The following is a 20,662-nucleotide window of genomic DNA, read 5'->3' as shown; positions in this document are numbered from 1 at the left end:
GTGCCTTGGGGCTAAATGTGAAAAGCCTGGAGGAAGGAAGTAGTCCTTCTAGTCCTAAACTTAGAACTAAATCTACTTGCAAGATGACCTCACAGACTGGAACATCACATCCAAAGACCACCCTAGGGATTCACAGAGTTTCTCAAGTGAAACTTTCCAGTGCTCCTGTTTAGTTCAGTCTGGTGCCAGTATTTTTAAACAGTTTAATGATTTTCCTATTTTAATGTGAGTAAAAATAAAACAAATCTGTACTTCTAATTCATAAATTCTCATAAACTTCTAAGGAACTACGGAAATTAAAAATTAAACTTGAGGCCCAAGTTAATGAATGGTTAAAGCATAAACACATTTAACTATTAAATCATCGGCTGGAAAAAGAATCTGAGACCTAAAAACTCATCCTATTACCTTAAAAAAAAATTAGTCTGGGACCAGCCCCGTGGCCTAGTGGTTAAGTTCGGCATGCTCCACTTTGGCAGCCCGGGTTTGATTCCCGGGTGTGGACCTACACCACTCAGCAGCGGCCATGCTATGGCGGTGACCCACATACAAAATAAAGGAGGATTGGCACAGATGTTAACTCAGGGAGAATCTTCCTCAGCAGGAAAAAAAAAAAAAGCCTTCTTGAATGAAGCTTTAAAAAGAAAAATCAGTCCGATAAGAAGGAAAAACACAAAACTTTTCTAAGAAAAGTCTGACGTTCCCACAATCAATCAAGTCAGCACCCCTCAGAGTTAGGGGAACGGATATCCACAGAACTCATCATTTATATGCTGCAGGAAAAATCACAGTCTACTTTTTGGCTCCAAATCACTTTGAGATGAGTTCATTTTAAGACAAGATTCTCATTCATCTAACCATTAAATAATCACAAAGGAAGAGGGGTAGGTAATAATAAAGAGGGCTGGAGAAGGAAGGGTGAAGGAGGTCACCACCAGACCGAGAGCTTGAGAAGCTAAGCTGCAATACCCACAAGAAAACCTGGCTACTTGACAGTCCAAAGCTTGGACCAAACTGCCCCAACAGGCTCTTGGTTATATGATATACCACAAAATAGGAAAAATATTCAGACAGAATAAAGTTTGCAATGATTCAATCTCAAACACTTTTTAAGTCAGGTAGGTCTGGTTCAAGAAGTGATTTCTAAGGAAAAGGCAAAGTTCTAAAAACACTGAAAGTCGCCTTACAGCCATTTCTCACTTAAAACTCCTACCGATTTGGGTGAAATTGATGGCAGAGATAAAGAGGGAAACGCTCACATAATACTTATTAAAAAAACTAAAGAAATAATTCTCTATAATTACTTTAAAAATGAGAATTGTTATATTTTGCAACCTTCTCAAAGAAATAAATTTGACCTATTTCTTACCTCATGAATTTCACCAAAAAAAGACTTGATAAAGCTTATAGCAATTCATAATAAATAAAATCCCTTCAGAAATAGAGATATGTATTTATTCTTAGTGCTTACCAGCATGGTGTCTAACCCATGGACACTCAATAAGAATTTGAGTAGGGCCTCAATAAATATTTATTGAATAAATGATTAACTTACTGGAAATCCATGAGTGGTTTACAAGGATTCCATGAATCTCCTGAAATTGTAGGTGAAATACTGGGCCCAAGGGTACATGGGCATTTTCATCAGATTCTCACACAGTCCATATCCAAAAAAAAGATGTGACTTATTTTGAGTAATGGATGAATTATTTATCTTTCAGGCAGTCCACTATTAATACTGCTTGTTACTGAGATTTTGATAAGAACTTGACAACAAAAAGATCCAGATAACACACTTTATGGCTAGAATTTGAAGTGCAGAAATTCTCTATTTCTAATTAAAAGCAGAATTGCATACTCTGACAGTCAAATGAGCAGAGGGTCAGCCTGATAAGGAATCTACTCCAAGCAACTTCTCTAAGAAAAGGCCATTTCAGAGCCCTTAAGAAGTGGGCTGAAGGAATACCAAAATTTTCCTCCAAAATACTTTGGACTCATTACACAGAGTCATTTAAGCAACTTAAGAACTCTGGTTTATACTTCTCAAACTGGAAGATGAATACCCCAGGAGTATTTGTGGCATGTGAGAAGATACACGACAGAGACAGGACACAGCAAATCTCCTAGCATCTAAGTTACTATTTGATGTTACATAATTTAAAGCATTTTATATTAAAATAATCACAGCTATATTATGCACTGAGTACAAAATTCACATAAGTTTAAGATAACACCAGCTCCAGGGGCAAAAAAAATTCCTTGAAGCCAAGTGTCCACCCCAAGGCTTTGGGGGTGCATATTCACACTCCATCACTGGGGTACTTTGGAAGAAAAGTTTCAGCAGAACTGCCAGAGAGAGAGGCCACAATAATTTTTCAAGTTAGATTTTACATTAGCCATTTTTTTAAAGTCTCTAAGAGGTACCCATAAGATGTCCGTTTTAAACAAATAACTTTAGGGCCGGCCCCGTGGCTTAGCGGTTAAGTGCTCGCGCTCCGCTGCTGGCAGCCTGGGTTCGGATCCCAGGCGCGCACCGACACACCGCTTCTCCAGCCATGCTGAGGCTGCATCCCACATACAGCAACTAGAAGGATGTGCAACTATGACATACAACTATCTACTGGGGCTTTGGGGCAAAAAAAATAAATAAAATTAAAAAAATAAATAAATAAACAAATAACTTGAAGGAAACCCTTCAAGATGAAATGGATAAGTTACCTGCTTTATAGGTCTTTTAGAGATAAGGAAATTAAGTATTGCAACTTGTCTGGCAAACTTGATGATTCTGATGTATTAAGCCGTTCTTTTGGACAATAATTAGAGAGCAGAAGTACTAGACAGCGAGGGATCTGTCAAAAAAAATTACACAATCAGCATTTTCGTAAAAGATGTTAATCTCTCCCTTCGGTCCAGCAAAGGGTCAGGCACACAGTTCATTGAGAAGTATGTGCTCATCAAGATTTTAATGGGGGAAAAGACAAGATTTTTTAAAAATAAAAAGAGCAGAATGATCTGATTTATCCTCACTGAAAATTATCTGATCTACCACAAGACCATTCCTACTGACTCTGCTTGGAACATGTACTAAGAATGAAGTTCTATAGAACTTGGAGCAAGGAGAGCGTGTTTACTGAGCTCGCTAAGCTTAGGTCATAGCTGGTTCCACTTCACATAGTCAAATGCCCAGGAAAAATCAATAAATCTGTGACCAGTCTTATGTTGTTCTTAACAGATTTCAGATGGAATGTCTGAAAAGGGCAGTCTTTAAAAACAAAAAAAAAAAGGGAGCGTCTGCATCTGAGTCTAGTCTGACAGGGCCCTACCCATGGAGTTATTGAGGGTAAACCAGTTGGCAAGGATCAGTGCCCACTATTCAAAGCTGACTTTGAGCAGTTCTAGAGGCAGAAAATCTTTACAGAGTGCTTTATTTAGCTTGAGCTTGTGAGTCATTTGTTCTGTATGAGGAAGAGTTACTGGCAACAAACGACGAAGAGCCTTGAGATCGATAAATTTCAGACAGTTGACATCCGTTAATAGCTGGGGAAAAATACGCTTCCTCATGATCAAATGGGATCTGAATTTCCACAATTTCCCTTACCAAATTCATACCACAAGTTATTCTCTTCCCAAATCAGGCCTCATGGCCAATTCCAGAGGCTAAACTCTGGTCTTCTAAAAAGTATTTTTTTCTAGAAAATTAAAATTTTATACTATGACAATCTAATAAGATTCTGCATAGTTTTTCCAAATTATCTTTAACATGATACTTTACAAATCACACCATATTTGTTTTCTCAGTTTTTTTTAACCTACCTAATTATTCTTATCAATTTTTGCTCTGAAAGAGAGAGTCTCATATGAGCCCAAGCAGCAAACAATCATAGTGGTAATAGTTTTATCAGAAACACAAGGAGATACAGCAGGTTTTAGAGAGTCTCATATAGATAAAAGCTGACGATCCATCTCACTCTTTCACACGCTTGCCTTACTACGTCCAACTATGACGGCGTAAAATGTAATGTGAATAATGCTGCTTAATTCATAATCAACATTATGATCACGTGAGAAGACAGATGTGGAAAAATAAAGAACCTAAAGGTGATACTTGACTGGTAATTCATACATAGATATAAAAGATGCTGGGTCTACTTAGAACGAGAGTTGAAGGTCCTTTGTTGAGGTGCACATGCTCAGAAGCAAGTTTTGTTTATTCAGGGCCATGGTGCAAGGGGTCAGACTCTGGCAGTAGAAATTCCACTGCCAGAAATTTCATGTTCTTTGGTATTAGCAGCCAAAGAACATGAAAAGCCTGAGTGTTCTTGCTCTGCGACTAAACATTTAGGAAGTTCTATGCTTAAAAGTAATAAGGAAAGAGCATGTCTGAGAAGCATATGACAAAAATTAGAATCACAGTAGAAATCAATTTATTAGTCAAAAAAAAGATAGAGAGACAAAGCAGATTTTTACCTTCCCACATCCTTTCTTATCTACTAGAACATAACCATTCCTTGTTATAAATCAAATCCTAAAGTTGGCTGGGCTTGAAAATTCTGTCTGAGATAAACTGTGGTAGGGAAAATGCTGATGGCAAGTAAACAAAGTGTTGTATGCTTACCTGGTAGGGAGGAATGGTGCTTTTCTCTACCTGGAAATATGCTTAATTCCTTCTTCAGCATGTTCAAATACAACTCAGAGATAAACTTCCAACTAATTAATAGAGCTCCTCTATAGGTATGAAGAAAAACCAAAGGTTTGGGGTTTTTTAAATTAAAGTTTCTCATATATTTGCTACAAGTGCCTAATGACTCAATTAAAATAAAAACTCAGTTGCCTTCAGCAAATAAGTCATTAACAAACATTCCTTATCAACTGACAATAAATAGCAATAAAAAAAAGATCTCATTCCTCAGAGAAAGATCTTCTTTTTAATAATTGTCATGTAAAAATAACATATGGTTTTAACTTTATTTACTAAAGAATCAATACAAAAACCTACTATAGAGGGAAAATACTTGATATTCATATTACAAAAATTGCTGAGAAGCAGTCTATAATAAAATAAACAGCATATAAGTTTGTGCAATTCATTAAAAATGATACAATTTACGTACACAATTTTTTATTTTTATTTTTTAATTTAATTTTATTTATTTTTTTCCCCCAAAGCCCCAGTAGCTAGTTGTATGTCATAGCTGCACATCCTTCTAGTTGCTGTATGTGGGACGCGGCCTCAGCATGGCCGGAGAAGCGGTGCGTCGGTGCACGCCCGGGATCCGAACCTGGGCCGCCAGCAGCAGAGCGCACGCACTTAACCGCTAAGCCACGGGGCCGGCCCCACAATTTTTTAAATATAGTGAAATTTCACCTTAAAATTGACCTTAGTGTCTACAGGATGCCTCCTGATACACTGGAAGTTCTGGTTTCACGAAGGTATTCAGGGAATAAGAGGATCAACAACATCCAGGAAAACATGAGACAGAAACTCAAATAAAAAGCTGGTTAACTTCTTTCCCCAAGACATTTTTCCCTCTTAGAAATGCTATACCTTATTAAGTTATTGCAAAATGAACGAAAAGTTTAAGATGAGATTTTCCTATATTATATTCTGGCCTTAAATCTACCAAAATAATATTTACAATGTTAATATAAATATTTAAAGAGAAACTAACAGTATTTATACTTAATAAACGTTTGGTGAACTGAACCATATATTGGAAACAGGAAGCACAATGCAATTTCAGTAGAAGGAGTAAAATGCACTTCTGCTTTGGGGAGAACTACAGTTTTCATGAGACAATCAAGGATTCAGGGACATATTTCTTTGGGGCTCATTTTGACTTTGGGGTTCTACAAGTACTACATGTTCACTACAGTAAATATAACCCCATTTGGTAAATATTAAGTAATTAAAGGGAGAAAAATTAAATCACCTGTAATCATAAGGTCCAAAGGTAAATAAATGTTTTTCCTTCCAGAGATTTTTAGGCACATAAAATATATATAATAAAAAGGTTCATGCTAAATATACCATCTTATAAACTGCACTTGCTTATGTTTCAATGATGTTATTAAAAGCGGAATTTCTAAGACAAAGAGGATCTACTCCTTTTTTTTTTTTTAATAATTTTATTTATTTATTTTTCCCCCAAAGCCCCAGTAGATAGTTGTATGTCACAGCTGCACATCCTTCTAGTTGCCGTATGTGGGACGCGGCGTCAGAATGGCCGGAGAAGCGGTGCATCGGTGCGTGCCCAGGATCCGAACCCGGGCCGCCAGCAGCGGAGTGCGCGCACTTAACCGGCAAGCCACGGGGTCGGCCCAAGGATCTACTTCTTTAAACTTTCTGATACATTCTGCCAATCTGTCTTCCAGAAAGATTGTGCAAATATAAATTCCCACCAGCCGGAGGCACGCCAGTACACACAGCACTCAATCTATCTGCATGCTTTTCCTGGGCTTTCCCCCAGTGTAACCCTTCTCTCTTGGGATGTCCTTTTCTTCCTGTTGCTACTACCTGGTCCTCAGCAGTACATTAAAAAAATGAGAATTTCCAGCATCACTGCTACCAGCGCCAATTTTATCTCTACTCCTGCTTTTCACTGGTGGGAACTATACCCCTCTATTTGCCCTCCACCACCAGCAGTCCCTCCTTCACTTGCTCACCAGCTGTTTTCCAGAATGAAGAAAGATGGCAACGTGTGTGAGGGAAGTACAGGAACAGGCAACAAAGTACTCTGCTTCCTTCACAGAACAGAACCCGGGGGTTGGCAGGGATAAGCGCCAAGATCTATGTTTTTAAGATGCAGGTCTCAACACACTGCACCACGTGCAGAAGATTAGCTAGTTTTTTCTCAGTCTAACTGCATCCCAGATTCTGGCATTTAGCTGTCTGTCACTCTTAAGTTTTGGTATGGCTATAAAAATTTCCCTCTGTTTTCATGAGTATTTTAACAAAAAATTAGCAGAGCTAAATTGGGGCTACTACCCAGATAAAATTTTAACTAAAAAAATCTTCATACTCACTTTTGTTTGGACTGATTTCTTGCCCTCCTGAAAAAGAATTCAATGTATCAGAAGACACTTTAGCACTATCACTTTATTCCAACAGAGATTAAAATAAATTGAGGGATTTGTCAGTCTCTTTAAATACACAGAACAAAAAAAGTATCACTAAAATATTAAGCTATTAAAAACAAACCAAAACTTCAGAGACAAAAATCTAATTTACTCTCATTCACCAGATGAGGAATCTGTGCCCCAGTAAAGCGATCGGAACTGCATAACAAGAGAAAGAACACAAGTAGCAGAGTTTCCATCTTCTCCTTTGAAACGTAATCTCTTCACACAGCGAATGTCGCAAAGTGCCTGGAAGTCAGAATGCTCTTTGCAGAACATTATGACATATTGATATTTTAAATTCTATCATACAAACTATAATATTAGACAAAATTTTGTTGAGTTATTCTGAGTTTAAATTGCGTTAGTGTTCAATTTATTTTATTTTAAAGGTTATAAAACAGAATATAAAACCATGACTATGACTACAAATGTTCAAAGAACAAAAGAGCCATAGAAGTAAATGATTGTCTACTTGCAAGTTATTCCTTTAGTAACCATTTGCTCCTTATTCATACCTGTTATCTGCCTAATACCTGCTTGTAAAATTAGTGTTGGCTCTCTCTAGAATTTAAGGAAAATTTCAGAACAAAAAACCTAAAATTCCTTGGGGCCGGCCCTGTGGCTTAGCGGTTAAGTGCGTGTGCTCCACTACTGGCGGCCCAGGTTCGGATCCCGGGCGCGCACCGACGCACCACTTCTCCGGCCATGCTGAGGCCGCGTCCCACATACAACAACTAGAAGGATGTGCAACTATGACATGCAACTATCTACTGGGGCTTTGGGGAAAAAAAATAAATAAATAAATAAAATTAAAAAAAAAAAACCCTGAAATTCCATCAGGTTATTTTTTTCCTACAAACTATGAAAAGACCACCATTATTCAAGTTTGGCAGTATAACCCCTCTGCCCAGTTCCAGGAAGGTGCACGTGGAACACAACTAGAGAAATACAGGTTGTACCACGCTCAGCACCACATGTCTCAGGGTCCTGCACCCTTGGAGACCTGAGAGGAGCTGAAAGAGACTGCACTCCTTTAGGGAACGGAACACCCTGAAGTATATCTGAACTGAGAATTTTAAAGTATATTTGGATGCACTAGTATATTTTCATAACAGGTAGGAATCATAATTGAATTTCTGTGGTGGTAAATTTAACCCAACTTTAGCAATAAAAAGATGCCCACAGGCTAGAAAGGCATTTATATCTCACTGTGAAGGGAATGCTTTTACTGTAATTGGTTCACACCACAATTTGGTATTTTATGTAAGGGAGCTTCTATACTATATTTACCTTCCTTTCTCTCCTTAGCAAACAAAAGAATTTATAGACTTTAAAGTATTCCAAATATATAACTTTCCATCAGAAATATTCCCATATGAGGATTTTTAGAATTATCCCTAAGATCTCCTTCCAGCCTTAAAAATTATATACTGCATCACTCCCACCCTATAATGGCAGAATGTTATAAATTGCAGCTCAATTTATAATAAAAAATGTAGACATTTAAAAATACGATTAATGAAATTTTTATCATCGCCTTTAAAACTCTTCTTTAAAATTTGACATATTGAGCATGATTAACATGCAATTCAAGTAAAAACATAATATATAATTGGTTTTAAACTTTAAAAAGTGACTTTAGAACTAAACATTTGGGATAATAAAAGGAAACATATATATTTTAATTTTTCTCCCCAATTTCCATGTTTAAAAAAAGGATTATGATTTCATTTATTGCCTTCAGCATTTTTGGAAATGGTATATTTCTAAGTATGTAACACAAAGATATGTGAGTCATACAGATGAGTTACTTTAAGCCTATATTAAGAATACATTAAGTTTAAGACTATATTATCATTAGCAGGATTGCTGACTTAATAAAAGAGCTGGTCCAGATTAGCACAGGAATCGCCTGCTTAACATCAATAATCCATTTCTGAACATTGGACATGGAGGAAACCGCCTCAGGGAGCTTATTTCCCATTAATTTAGATGGGAAAAATTACAGTGTGTTGCATATCAATCTAAACCTACCAACCAATTTCTTAAAATATAACTAAGACACAGTAAAATGCCTACGTATAAGTAGCAAACTATTCTGTTAGTGTGTTAAACCTGTTTCCTGATCACCAAAACACTTAATATGGTTGTTGACTACCAGCGGCTTTGCAGCAGTAACATGGCCTCCCTTGGCACCAGCAATGTCCAAGGTGCACATCCTTTTTGATGCCACTAGACACACCTTTCAGAATGTTTACATGGGACTCCGACAATCTATTCATTTCATTTGAAAGGTAACTCAAGACTATTTCCTCACATTGTTTTGTTAAAAATTGAGTGTGGAAGGACATAAATATAAACTTTTCCTATATAGACATCGACTGAAAAACTTTGTTGATGTATACACACACACACACACACACACACACACACACATATTCCATGAAGTCTGGACATTAGAAACTAAAAGGGACTTTACCAAGAAAAGATTAACCAGGAACATGTAGCATTATAAGCACAGCTGTCAAACATCAGTCCATTTTCAGCTGCAAGTGACAGAGGCCTATCTAAAGTGGCTTAAACTTTAACCAGGGAACTTATTATTTCACCTAACAAGAAGTCCAGAGGTCGACCGTTCCCAGGCTAGTAAATACATCAGTTCAACAACGTCATCATGGACCAAGTTGCTCCCTCATTTTATTCTGCCATCTTCAACATGTTATCTCTGTCTCAGGCTACCTCCTCTCAGCAAAGATGGAAGCAATGGATGCAATCTCATCAGGCATTTCATCTAGATAAAATAGCCGCCAGAGGAAGAGGTGAGTGTCTCTTCAGCATCTGCCTATGAGCCCCTCAGCTGACCTTCTTTCACGTCCAATTAGTCAAAATTGTGACAGGTGCCCATTTTGAAACTAATCGCTGGCAAGGTGGACTGGGCAACCCTGATTGGCTGAGACAAATCAGCACTGACGTCCCAGGGCTGGGACTAAAGCCAGTCTCTCCTGAAACACCTGGTCATGCAGAGGACGGTGAATACTTTAAAGTGTAGAAGAAGAGAGAATGAATTTGGGGTAGGCACACCTGCTCTGAATGTTTAATTCAGTTTGCATTAATAAAATAACTAAAATAAGTATAATTTAAGTCCAGATGATAAGTGACATAAGTTAAACAAAGATATATATATTTTCACTGGAAAAACACCTTAAGGGAGGACATTATTAACAAGTTTTCTAACCAAATATTAAATAATTTTCAAGTCATTCCAAAACCTGTTAACAATATATGGATCGAGGATCTACTTTAGGGAAGTCATTGTGCTATTATGCGCGATACACAGCAGATGAGATGTCCACAAGGAAGTTACAATCCAAGTGGCAAGGCATACAAAAATAAAAGTTTAAGCAACATTACAAAACAATAATATAGGGGCTGCTACAAGATACTATGTGATTAAGAAGAAAATAAATGATAGGAGAAAACATACACCATGAGATCAAAGAGAGAGTTATCTAGAGACTGTAGAGACAGAATTTCAACTGGGATCTGAAGACTGAACAGGACATGGACAAAGTGAAACAAGCCGAGTACTCTGCACAAGGAGATGCTGGGCTGTGGGCCTGGGAGTGGAAAAACATCCTGGATTACAACAGTGAGAGGTCCGTGCAAACGCAAAACAAGAGCAAACTGTCATTACTAATTACTTGTTTAATATGACAAGTAAAAAAGCTCTCCAGGGGCTGGCCCGGTGGCGTAGTGGTGACGTTCACGTGTTCTGTTTCTTCGGCCCGGGGTTCATGGGTTCATATCCTGGGCATGGACATACACACTGCTCATCAAGCCATGCTGTGGCAGCGTCCCACAGACAAAATAGAGGAAGACTGGCAGCACAGATGTTAGCTCAGGGACCACACTCCTCAAGCAAAAAGAGGAAGACTGGCAACAGATGTTATCTCAGGGCCAATCTTCCTCGCCAAAAAAAAAAGCTCTCCAATCACAGTTTGGGATTTGTACATCTCTATTATCATTTGCCTGTTTTTTAGTTTTTTTAATGAAAAAACTAATTGCAGCATTGTGTCCTGAATGCATCACTAAAAAGGTATGCAAGTATACTCATACCAGGTTGACAGAACAAGACAGAGAAACAACAACAAACTAATGAATTTATGGAACCATCATGGTGCATGTCATTCTATCAAACAGCTTAAGTGTTTGATATTACTGTTTTGTCATGCTATTTAAACTTTTATTTTGGTATGTCTTGCCACTTAGATTGTAACCTCCTTACAGACACATCTGCTGTGTATCTTACACAACTGAAATAATTACTCCCTAATTTTTTTTAGCTGCTCAAAAGTCATTCTATTTTCTGAAGCCAAACTAGTAAAAGTGATCAATGAGTTGGAACCCACCTCTGACAACGACTATGCTACTCTGACACTAAAATAAAAATATCCTAAGATTCTACATTCCCAGTGGCTAATAAACATTGGTATATATAGCAACATCTAGAAAAGTAGTTCTTTAACCTTTTTAGAGTCACAGACCTTTGAGAATCTGATGAAATGCAGAGACTCTTCTCCCCAGAAAAATGCAAATACAAAATTTTGCTTATAATTTTGGGAGACTTACAGACCACTCCATCCAGCCCCAAATTCATCATGGCTAAAAACTCCTAACATACTGATAGCAAGAGACAATGGCTGGTTATCAGTTATCAACGCCTTAAAGCAATCCATCAACAAACTATTTTAAGGGTTACAGTTTTCCTTTGGTGCTGCCAAGCATATTTTCGGCTGGTACATCAGGAAATAACAGATGCCAGAAATAAAAATAAGCCATTCCATAAGTTTAGAGCTGAGCTATTTCACTTAAGACACTGAAAAATTTCAGAACAATGACTCCTTTAAGTCATTGATACTATGAGGTAAGGCTTTAGTATAGTATACTTAATACTTATCATTAAAAATATGACGTGTGTGTGTGTGCAGCCATAAAAGTATATATCCCTTTTGATGGAAATACCAGTTGTAGGAAATGAATCAGTTTCAAGTTTAACTGGTAACGAGTGTGGTGGCAATTCTCAGTTCTTTAGTAATGTTCCACTAGTTAATGCACACTTGAAACACATCAGCTTTTAGTGGATATGAATGGACTTTCTGGTAGATTCACTGCACAAGCATGCAGTGACCTTCCAGTCTGAGATTGGGGAAGGCCTATTTGTGGCACTGATAGGGTGCTTACCATTCCCTGCCCACAACATATGTCATTAATGATCATAACATTCTCTCCAGCTAAGCCTAGACGCTGGCTTAGAATCATTCCCATAAGCATTTCACTGAACTGATCAGAATTAGCAAGAGAATTAAAACTTTTTTGTACTCACTTTTGTCAATGAAGAAGTCTGTGTATAGTTTCCTCTTATTCATCTCATTTAGCAGTGTAATGAGGAAAGCATAATGCTATTAACATTTTATATGGAAGGAAAATGAGGCTGAAATGGTAAATAGCTTCCTTGATCACACAGCAAGGAAATGATGGAACTTGGAATCCAAGTATGATGATTTCCAGTTCAGTACCTGTATTAGTTAGGGTTTGGTTCATCTGTAAATGACAAAATAGTGGCTTACACAGAATGGAAGTTTACTCCTGTCTCACATAAACGAATTTTACAGGAAAGCATTACAGGGCTGATGTGGCACCTCCACAGTCTTCAAGGACCCAGGCTCTTCCCAGCTTATTCTTTAGTTGGCCTCACAATGTACTCTAGTCCCCATGGTCCAAGAGGGCGGCTAGCACTCTACCAAATCATCATATCTACAGTCCAGGGTGAGAGAAGTTGGGGGCAGGGGCAGAGAGGCAGGGAGGGAAGGTACACACCAGCTGTGTTTTCAAAAGGTGTCCTAGAACCTGGCAACACACTGTTTCTTCTTATATCACATGGGCCAGAAACTTCACAATTGCATACCTAATTGCAAAATAGCCACACGGCAAGATAAAAATGCTATTAACTAAGAAAGAAAGGGAAACAGATATTGAGGGACAACTAGTAGTTTCTGCCCCTATATCACGTTAGAAAAAGTTAAACTTAAGGTGTTTGATAAAATGACTTGCAGCATGATGGTCCCATACAGTTGGCTGGTTTGTTGTTGTTGTTTCTCTGTCATAACCTGTCAATCTGGTATGAGTATACCTGCACACTTTTTCAGTGATGCATTCATAAGATGATGCTACAATTAGTTTTTTCATTAAAAAATAATTCTCAATCTTGATGAAACTGTAACAATTATCTGTTTTTAAAATTGTTAATAAAGTTCCAATAAAAAAAACCCAAAACACTATCTCACTGCTTTAAAAGGGTCAGATATCTGATAGTTCATTACTGCCAATGGGATAAAATTCTAATGTCTCAGAATGGCACACAAGGCCCATCACAGACCACCTTTCTAGACTCGTTTCTCATCAGTGGCCCTGATACACCTTTTCTAGTGAGCCATGAAGAACTTCGTACTGACCCTGAATATGTTCCAGATTCTTCTGAATCTACACACTTTACACAGTCTGTCTCACCACCTGGAAAGGTTTTGTTCCCCCATCACACCTTATAAAATAATTATCCCACAATTGTCAAATATGAGCATGCATAAAAATCACCTGCATTGCTTTTTCAAAATGCTGATTCTTAAGCTATAGCTCCAAAAATTCTGTTTCACTAGGTGTGGGTCAGGCCCAGGAATCTGCAGCATTTTTAACAAGCAGCAGAACGCCTGGGACCGAGAGGTACTCAGGAATGTTCCCTTGGGGCTGGCCCAGTGGCACAGTGGTTAGGTTCGCGTGCTCTGCTTCAGTGGACAGGGGTTCATCACTTCGGATCCTGGGTGTGGACCTACTCACTGCTCGTCAAGCCATGCTGTGGCGGTATCCCACACAGAGCAACTAGAAGGATGTACAACTACGACATGCAACTATCTACTGGGGCTTAGGGAGAAGAAAGGAAAAAAGGAGGAAGATTGGCAACAGATGTTAGCTCAGGGCCAATCTTCCTCAAAAAAAAAAATGCAGAACACAGTTTGCATTTTAAAAAAAGAATGTTCCCTTAATGATTACTACAATAAGAAAAGATTATATCACATTAATCTAAGATGTTTTTCTTCTGGCTTAGTTTATTAGATAATGCTATTCCAAGGTAACAGCATAATTCTATCACGATATAATGAAAGAAGAAGTTACATTTTTCAGAAATTCACGTTTGTAAAGATTAATGTGTAACCTCAATGAGAACTCTTCCCTTCATAACATGCTTTGGTTGCATTCAATGGGAAAAAACACATGCTGAATAAGATAATCACTTAAATATAAAAGAATGTTGTTGTATTATTAAGATTACCAGAAAGACAATATTTAGGTCTTCCAACTCTATGTGAAAGACTAGTAAAAAGTACAATGCTCATACTGTACATTTTACTTAGATTGTCATCCTCATTATTTATTTCCTCAACAGAAGGAAATAAAAATAAACTTCAAGTTAAAATATAAAAGCTACTCAAGACAATATTTCAGTTAAATGGTCTCAAATGTGGAAAATATAGCATTATGAAAGCCTCTAAGGAAATACTAGATGAAACTCATTTATGGACTATGGTGTGTATACTTAAATTTTTTTCCCTACTGATATTGTACTGAATAAGTGGCCTCCAGGAAATAGCACCATAGTAAACAGTCAACTACCCCCAAATTGTTATACTAAAAATACGACTGCCTGAAGGTTTTAGGCAGTGTTATACTAAAAATATGATGACCCTCAGATGGGGCCAGCCGGTGGCAAAAGCAGTTAAGTGCGTGCGCTCTGCTGCGGCGGCCCGGGGTTCACCGGTTCGGATCCCGGGTGTGCACCGACGCACTGCTTATCGAGCCATGCTGTGGCAGCATCCCATATAAAGTGGAGGAAGATGGGCACGGATGTTAGCCCAGGGCCAGTCTTCCTCAGAAAAAAGAGGAGGATTGGCATCAGATGTTAGCTCAGGGCTGACCTTCTTCACACACACAAAAAAAAGAACCTCAAAGTTGCTCTGAAGAGTTTACAGGTGTTTATCTGTCAAATAGATGTACTATGGCTAAAGACAAAAACAGTCACAGGCCACTTGGATTCACATTTATATAATTAAGTTAACAAATGTTTCTCAATTGCTCCACTGACAAAAAAACATTTCAGGTTTCAAGTATATTACTTTAAGAAACGGCTTTCATTTCTTAGAATTTTGAAGCTCTCTGCTTTTTACCTAATGTTTGAAAGGAAGTGTGTTTAACCTAGAAATTTTGTGGTTTTATTTGCTTTTTGTTTATTTGTTTATGGCTCAACTACTGTGGAAGAGAAACTGTTAGTCTGTATTTTTATGAGGTCTTTTTCAAAGTGTCTTAACACATTATTTGATGGTGTACAATTACTAAATTATAGAGTGAACCGCAGTGGTTCTCAGCCCTGCACGCACACTAGAACTATCTGGGGAACTCTGGAAAAAAAATACCAGTGTCTGGGCCAAACCCCTAGGCCTGTCTAACCGGAATGCAGGGATGAGGCCCCAGCACCAGTATATTTTCAAAGCGCCCCTGAATGCACAGGAGGGTTAGAACCCCAGAGTTAGGGAGACAGATCCCTAATTTACATCTGAGTGAGCTGGGTCCATGGAGCCCCAGTCAGAAGGAATGACTTTCTCACAATTAATTGTATGAAGCAGAGGGCTCAGTTCTGCTTTTCAGTACAGCCGATCCCTCTCCCTGCCCCCATGGAACGTTCACTCTGAACTTTCCAGGAGACAAGGCAGGTGGCACCCTGTGAGGGACAGCCTTGCCTGAATGTTTTCACCTCTGAGGTGTCGCTGGATTAACAGGGGAATCAGAATTAGGAACCAACGAATGTGAAACTTCTGTTAATTCTATCCATTAGACACAAAACTCCACATTTCTTAATAGGAAAATAAACAACTTTGTAATGAAGTTAGTTGAAAAATCTTGGCATACTTGCTTTAGAATCAAAAGAGTAAAAGAGTAAAAACACAAAAACTGCCAAGTAAATTAATTGCAATTTGAGTTTTTCTGGATATCACAATACATGGCTAAAAAGATATTAATAGGGCCAGTTGTTTTTTTAATCCATAAACACTCCATTCTTTTTCAAGATTTGGTATACTTCTATTGTCAGAACAGGGATAAAAATAGGAAGCACATGCTGAAAATCTGTTTAGTTTTTGTCATTGTTTTAATTAAATCCTTCAGTCCTACACAGAATCAAAGTGACTTACTGTCCCTTATTTCTTGGAACATACATTTTTATTGTACACAGCTAAATTTCCACTTTTAAATAAAGGAAAGAATACAGAGATGAAGAGATTACTTAGAAAATTCCATAAGAAAATGTGATAGTTTAACTTTAGTGTGTATACATGGTTTGAATGATTCCCAGGGTGAGTACTTCAGTAGGAGACAATCTTAAAAATAACCCACTACTTTTCAAAATCCAATTTATCATTTAAACTGGAAAACAGAAGATGAGACTAAATTACATATTTCAATATCAATATTTAAAATATGAAATCCAAGCTGCTGTGAATTACTAAACTCTGATTCTAAATTCAATCAGTTTTACAAAATAATTAGCTTAATGGAAACTAGAAGTTCTTATGCCCTACTTTCAGACACACCTGCATATTCTGAAAAACATGATGAATTTCAGTTGCACTGCAACCCAGTTCCTTTAATCTCTGTAACACTGCTTGTCCAACTTCATTCTCCCTGCTCCAAAGTTAAATTCAATATCTGGTCAACCACGTTAGTGAATATAACGACAGTAATCTAAATTATTCCTTTTCGTTTTATATTCTGTGGGGTTTCTTGTTGCTGTTCTTTTTACTATAGCATAATAAGCTAATTTATGCCTTTGTCTTAGCTTTGGAAGGAATTATATGCCAACATCTAGGCAACAGATACCCTTTTTCCTAATTTAAAATAACTATGAGGTTGCACACTACAGTAGTAAATTTGTAATCAACTTAAAGATAATGTCTTAAAAGTACAATTAAACATGTCATAACAGAAGAAAATCCTGGTAATTACAAACAGTACCATGCTTGCTGGGGTTTTAAACATTAGTATAAGATTAAGAAAAATCGCCACCCAGTGATGCAAATGAAAACTGCAATTTGTTTTTGTGTAAAATGAGTACCCTGGAGGATTACTTCAACTTCATTACTGAATGAACGCATAGCTATTACCTTCTTATGTGAATAGGAACTGGTTGCAAGGGAAAGGATGTTTTTCTACTAGGCTTTTTTTTTTCCCTTATTTTTATTCAGCACACTTGACATTTTACAAAGGCTAAAAGCTTTCGAAACCTTAACAGAGAAAAAGCTTTCTGCCCAAAAGTGAGCTAACTGTGTACAAACAGCCCAGATATTCCTATTATAAACAAAAGTGCCTAGGCTCTGCCTGAACCCTGAATTTCAACTCATGGGGTGTTGTTGACTTCAGCAACTCAGCAATGCCATCTAATAATTGTGACCTAAAACCTATTTGTGTTAAGCAGGAAGGCCTGCCTAGAGGAAAAGGTATTCTCAATTGGGAAAAAATAGATAATTTATACCTTTAACAACATAATTTACTCTGACCTTTTCAGAAAGAGGTTATAAAGGCCACATAAGATAATAATCTAACAAATTCTGTACAATTCATATTGATAAGAAGTTGTTGCTATAAATATAATCCCGTTTCTAAGTCTTTACTTAGTTGTATCATTTACATGTTAATAGACAAACACACAAAACCAATTATACACATTTATTTTTCTGCAATGTATCTACTGCACATGAGGACAAAGAAAGTTATATGGATACGTGATAACCAAAACACGTGTGCAATTATGGGGCCATGTTAATAAAAGCATTTTATATCCACCATTTGACCTATTTGACATTTTCCAAAATATTTCACACAGTATGCTCTGAGACTAAAGTAGATATTATATATGTCACTATAGAACCATATGATAAAAAGAGCAACTCAGCAGAACAAATCAGTTTTTAAAAAAAGAAGTTACCATCCTATTTTTAAAGACAATCAACTTTATTCCTAATAATCTGTCCTGACTTTTATCAGTCAATTCAGTTAAGTCCTTAACAGTTGAATAATTTTTTACTAACTAAACAATGTATACCATCTTCCAATCCCAACTTCATTAAGGAGATTATAGATTTCTGCAATATTTTTAAATATTTAAAACATTAAATAGTGAAAAGTTTGGGGTAGCCAAAATTAAAGCCAAAATTTATGAATAATACAACAAACCCTCTTTTATTAAAAAAACAAAACAAAAAAACACAGCACTTTCTCTTTTAAACAGCAAGGAATACAATTTGAATTTTTTTTTAAAAGAGCTTAAAAATATCACTAATGTCTTAAAATCAAAAATGATAGTATGACATCAAAAAAAAAAAATGGATAGCTTAGCAGTTGAGAGGATAGGCTCTGAAGTCAGACTACATGGGCTAATTCCACATCTGCTGTACATTAGCTGAAGGAACTTGGAAAAGTTAAGTCCCCACTGTATATGGAGATAGAATACTGCCACCTCACTCACAGGGTTGCTCTAAGCATTTTACACACATTAACTCATTTAATCCCCTCTATAACCCTATGCATTGGTACTTCTATCATGCTCACCTTCTAGATTAGCTAAATGACACCTGGGAGGTTACCTAACTTGTGCAAAATGGTGAAGGGTGGCAGATATACCACACCCCAAAATATGCCACTTTCGCACAAGGATTATTTTGAGTGAAAGGCACTTGAAAAACAGCAGGTGAAAGAAGGGCACTCTGACCTCCCCTTTTCTTCCTGAAAGCAGGAGATAAAAACCCTCATATGGAAGATGCTAGAAGGAAAAAAACATTCTTATCACCAGAGATGGGCAGTGGAGACCAGGAGAACTCTGTACAAACAGACCTGGTTAAAATAATTCTTATCTTCCTCTAGTCCTCCCACATAGTTTACTTTTCCACAATTGCCTCTTTGTTCAACCTAGTATATAAGCACTTAGGTTTTGCCACTTCTTTGGGTCTTCATTTTCCTATGGGGACTCCCACATACATGTAAAAATCTGTATGCTTTTCTCCTCCCCCCCTCCTCAAAGCCCCAGTAGATAGTTGTATGTCATAGCTACACATCCTCCTAGTTGTTGTATGTGGGACGCCGCCTCAGCATGGCCAGACAAGTGGTGCGTCGGTGCGCGCCCGGGATCCGAACCCGGGCCACCAGTAGCAGAGCATGTGCACTTAACCGCTAAGCCACAGGGCCGGCCCTGTATGCTTTTCTCCTTAATCTGTCTTATGTCTACTTAATTCTCAGGCCCACCCAGGGACCCTAAGAGGCAAGAGGTAACGTTTTGCCTCCCCTATAATGGAAACTCGAGTAAGTTGTGGAGCCACGATACAAACCCAAGGGGTCTGGCTCAAGTCAGCATTCTTATCTGCACTTCACTGTAGTGCCTCTGAGGTGTTCCTGAGAAAGAAGGGAGATGGTGTGACTGATGGAAAGAGGAAGTGAGAGCCAAGAAGTGATGCTGACTGACCTCATCCAAACCTCAGGACAGTCGCTAAGCCTAAAAAATAGCAGATACCCAAGGATTTTTCAGGGAAAATGATGAAGCGGTGGAGCTTTGCACCTGGGGGGAAATAGGGCTAAGCAGAGACAAGCATCAGCAGACATGAGAGCTGAAGGATGAGGAGGCCGCAGCCAACATCTGAGTGACTTGTCTTGTTTGGATCGTTTGAACAAGGGTAAGCAACAGCTGCGCTTCAAATCAAATTGCTATGCTGGAACTACGGTGGAAGTGTTTCCTCACCATGACTGGCCAACTGCTAGACACATGGTGCAGGGGACACCACCATTCCTGCTCAGTCCAAAATGGTCCTGGGAAAACTCCCTCAAAACACAGCACCTCAGGAAAATGCACCGTTAGAGCGTGAATATATCAGATGGAGCAGCTGGTAGATGAGAGCATATTGGAGTAATGAAGTGCTGGAAATTCCCTCATGAATTAGCAAATTTGGAGGTTTCTGTGTCTTCTAAGGCTCAGGGAAAGACCACTTCTTAAATTAGAGTCTTTCCTAGAAGAAGAAAGGTCCACAGCAGATAAGCTTCACCCGCTGAGGCGGAATACCCTGGAAACTGGGCCCCTAATGGGCTAGCTATAAGACAGGCAGTGAAACATCTACACACTACAAGCTACCGGACCCTGGAGGAGATTTTGGAAAGAGCAGCACCAGGGGCTGTTTCAGTTGTGGTTAAAACTTGTTTCTGAAATGCTGCAAAGTGGCAGGCCACAGAGCTACAGAGGTGAAGAAGATGTACACAGAGTTTTTGAGGTCCAACATTAGAACTTGTATGTGCTCTCAAAGATGTCAGAGCACTAAACTCTCATCTTTAAATGGCTATTTGGTAACAAAAAGAATAATGTTGATTTCTAATCATGAAACAACAGAAAAGAGCAAAGTCC

At 38.0% G+C, this 20,662-nt stretch overlaps 1 protein-coding gene across 10 annotated transcripts in view; it reads right to left on the bottom strand.

Annotated features, from left to right (window-relative positions):
* The window catches only part of UMAD1 (UBAP1-MVB12-associated (UMA) domain containing 1), a 244,309-nt gene that overhangs the window by 196,647 nt on the left and 27,000 nt on the right, over window positions 1-20,662 (bottom strand). For 7 of the 10 annotated variants that reach the window (XM_087424087.1, XM_087423971.1, XM_087424135.1 and 4 more), the window contains one exon: window positions 7,024-7,050. The exons of the other annotated variants lie outside the window; for them this stretch is intronic. In XM_087424087.1, coding sequence (XP_087280213.1) covers window positions 7,024-7,050 — 27 coding nt within the window. The remainder of the gene's footprint in view (window positions 1-7,023; window positions 7,051-20,662) is intronic. 10 annotated transcript variants of the gene reach the window in all.

This window comes from Ceratotherium simum, chromosome 1, assembly GCF_057802395.1.
Source record: "Ceratotherium simum simum isolate JZ-2026a chromosome 1, ASM5780239v1, whole genome shotgun sequence".
Lineage (NCBI taxonomy): Eukaryota > Metazoa > Chordata > Mammalia > Perissodactyla > Rhinocerotidae > Ceratotherium > Ceratotherium simum.
Note: the sequence above shows the minus strand (reverse complement) of the source record. Positions and strands in the feature narration are given on the sequence as shown.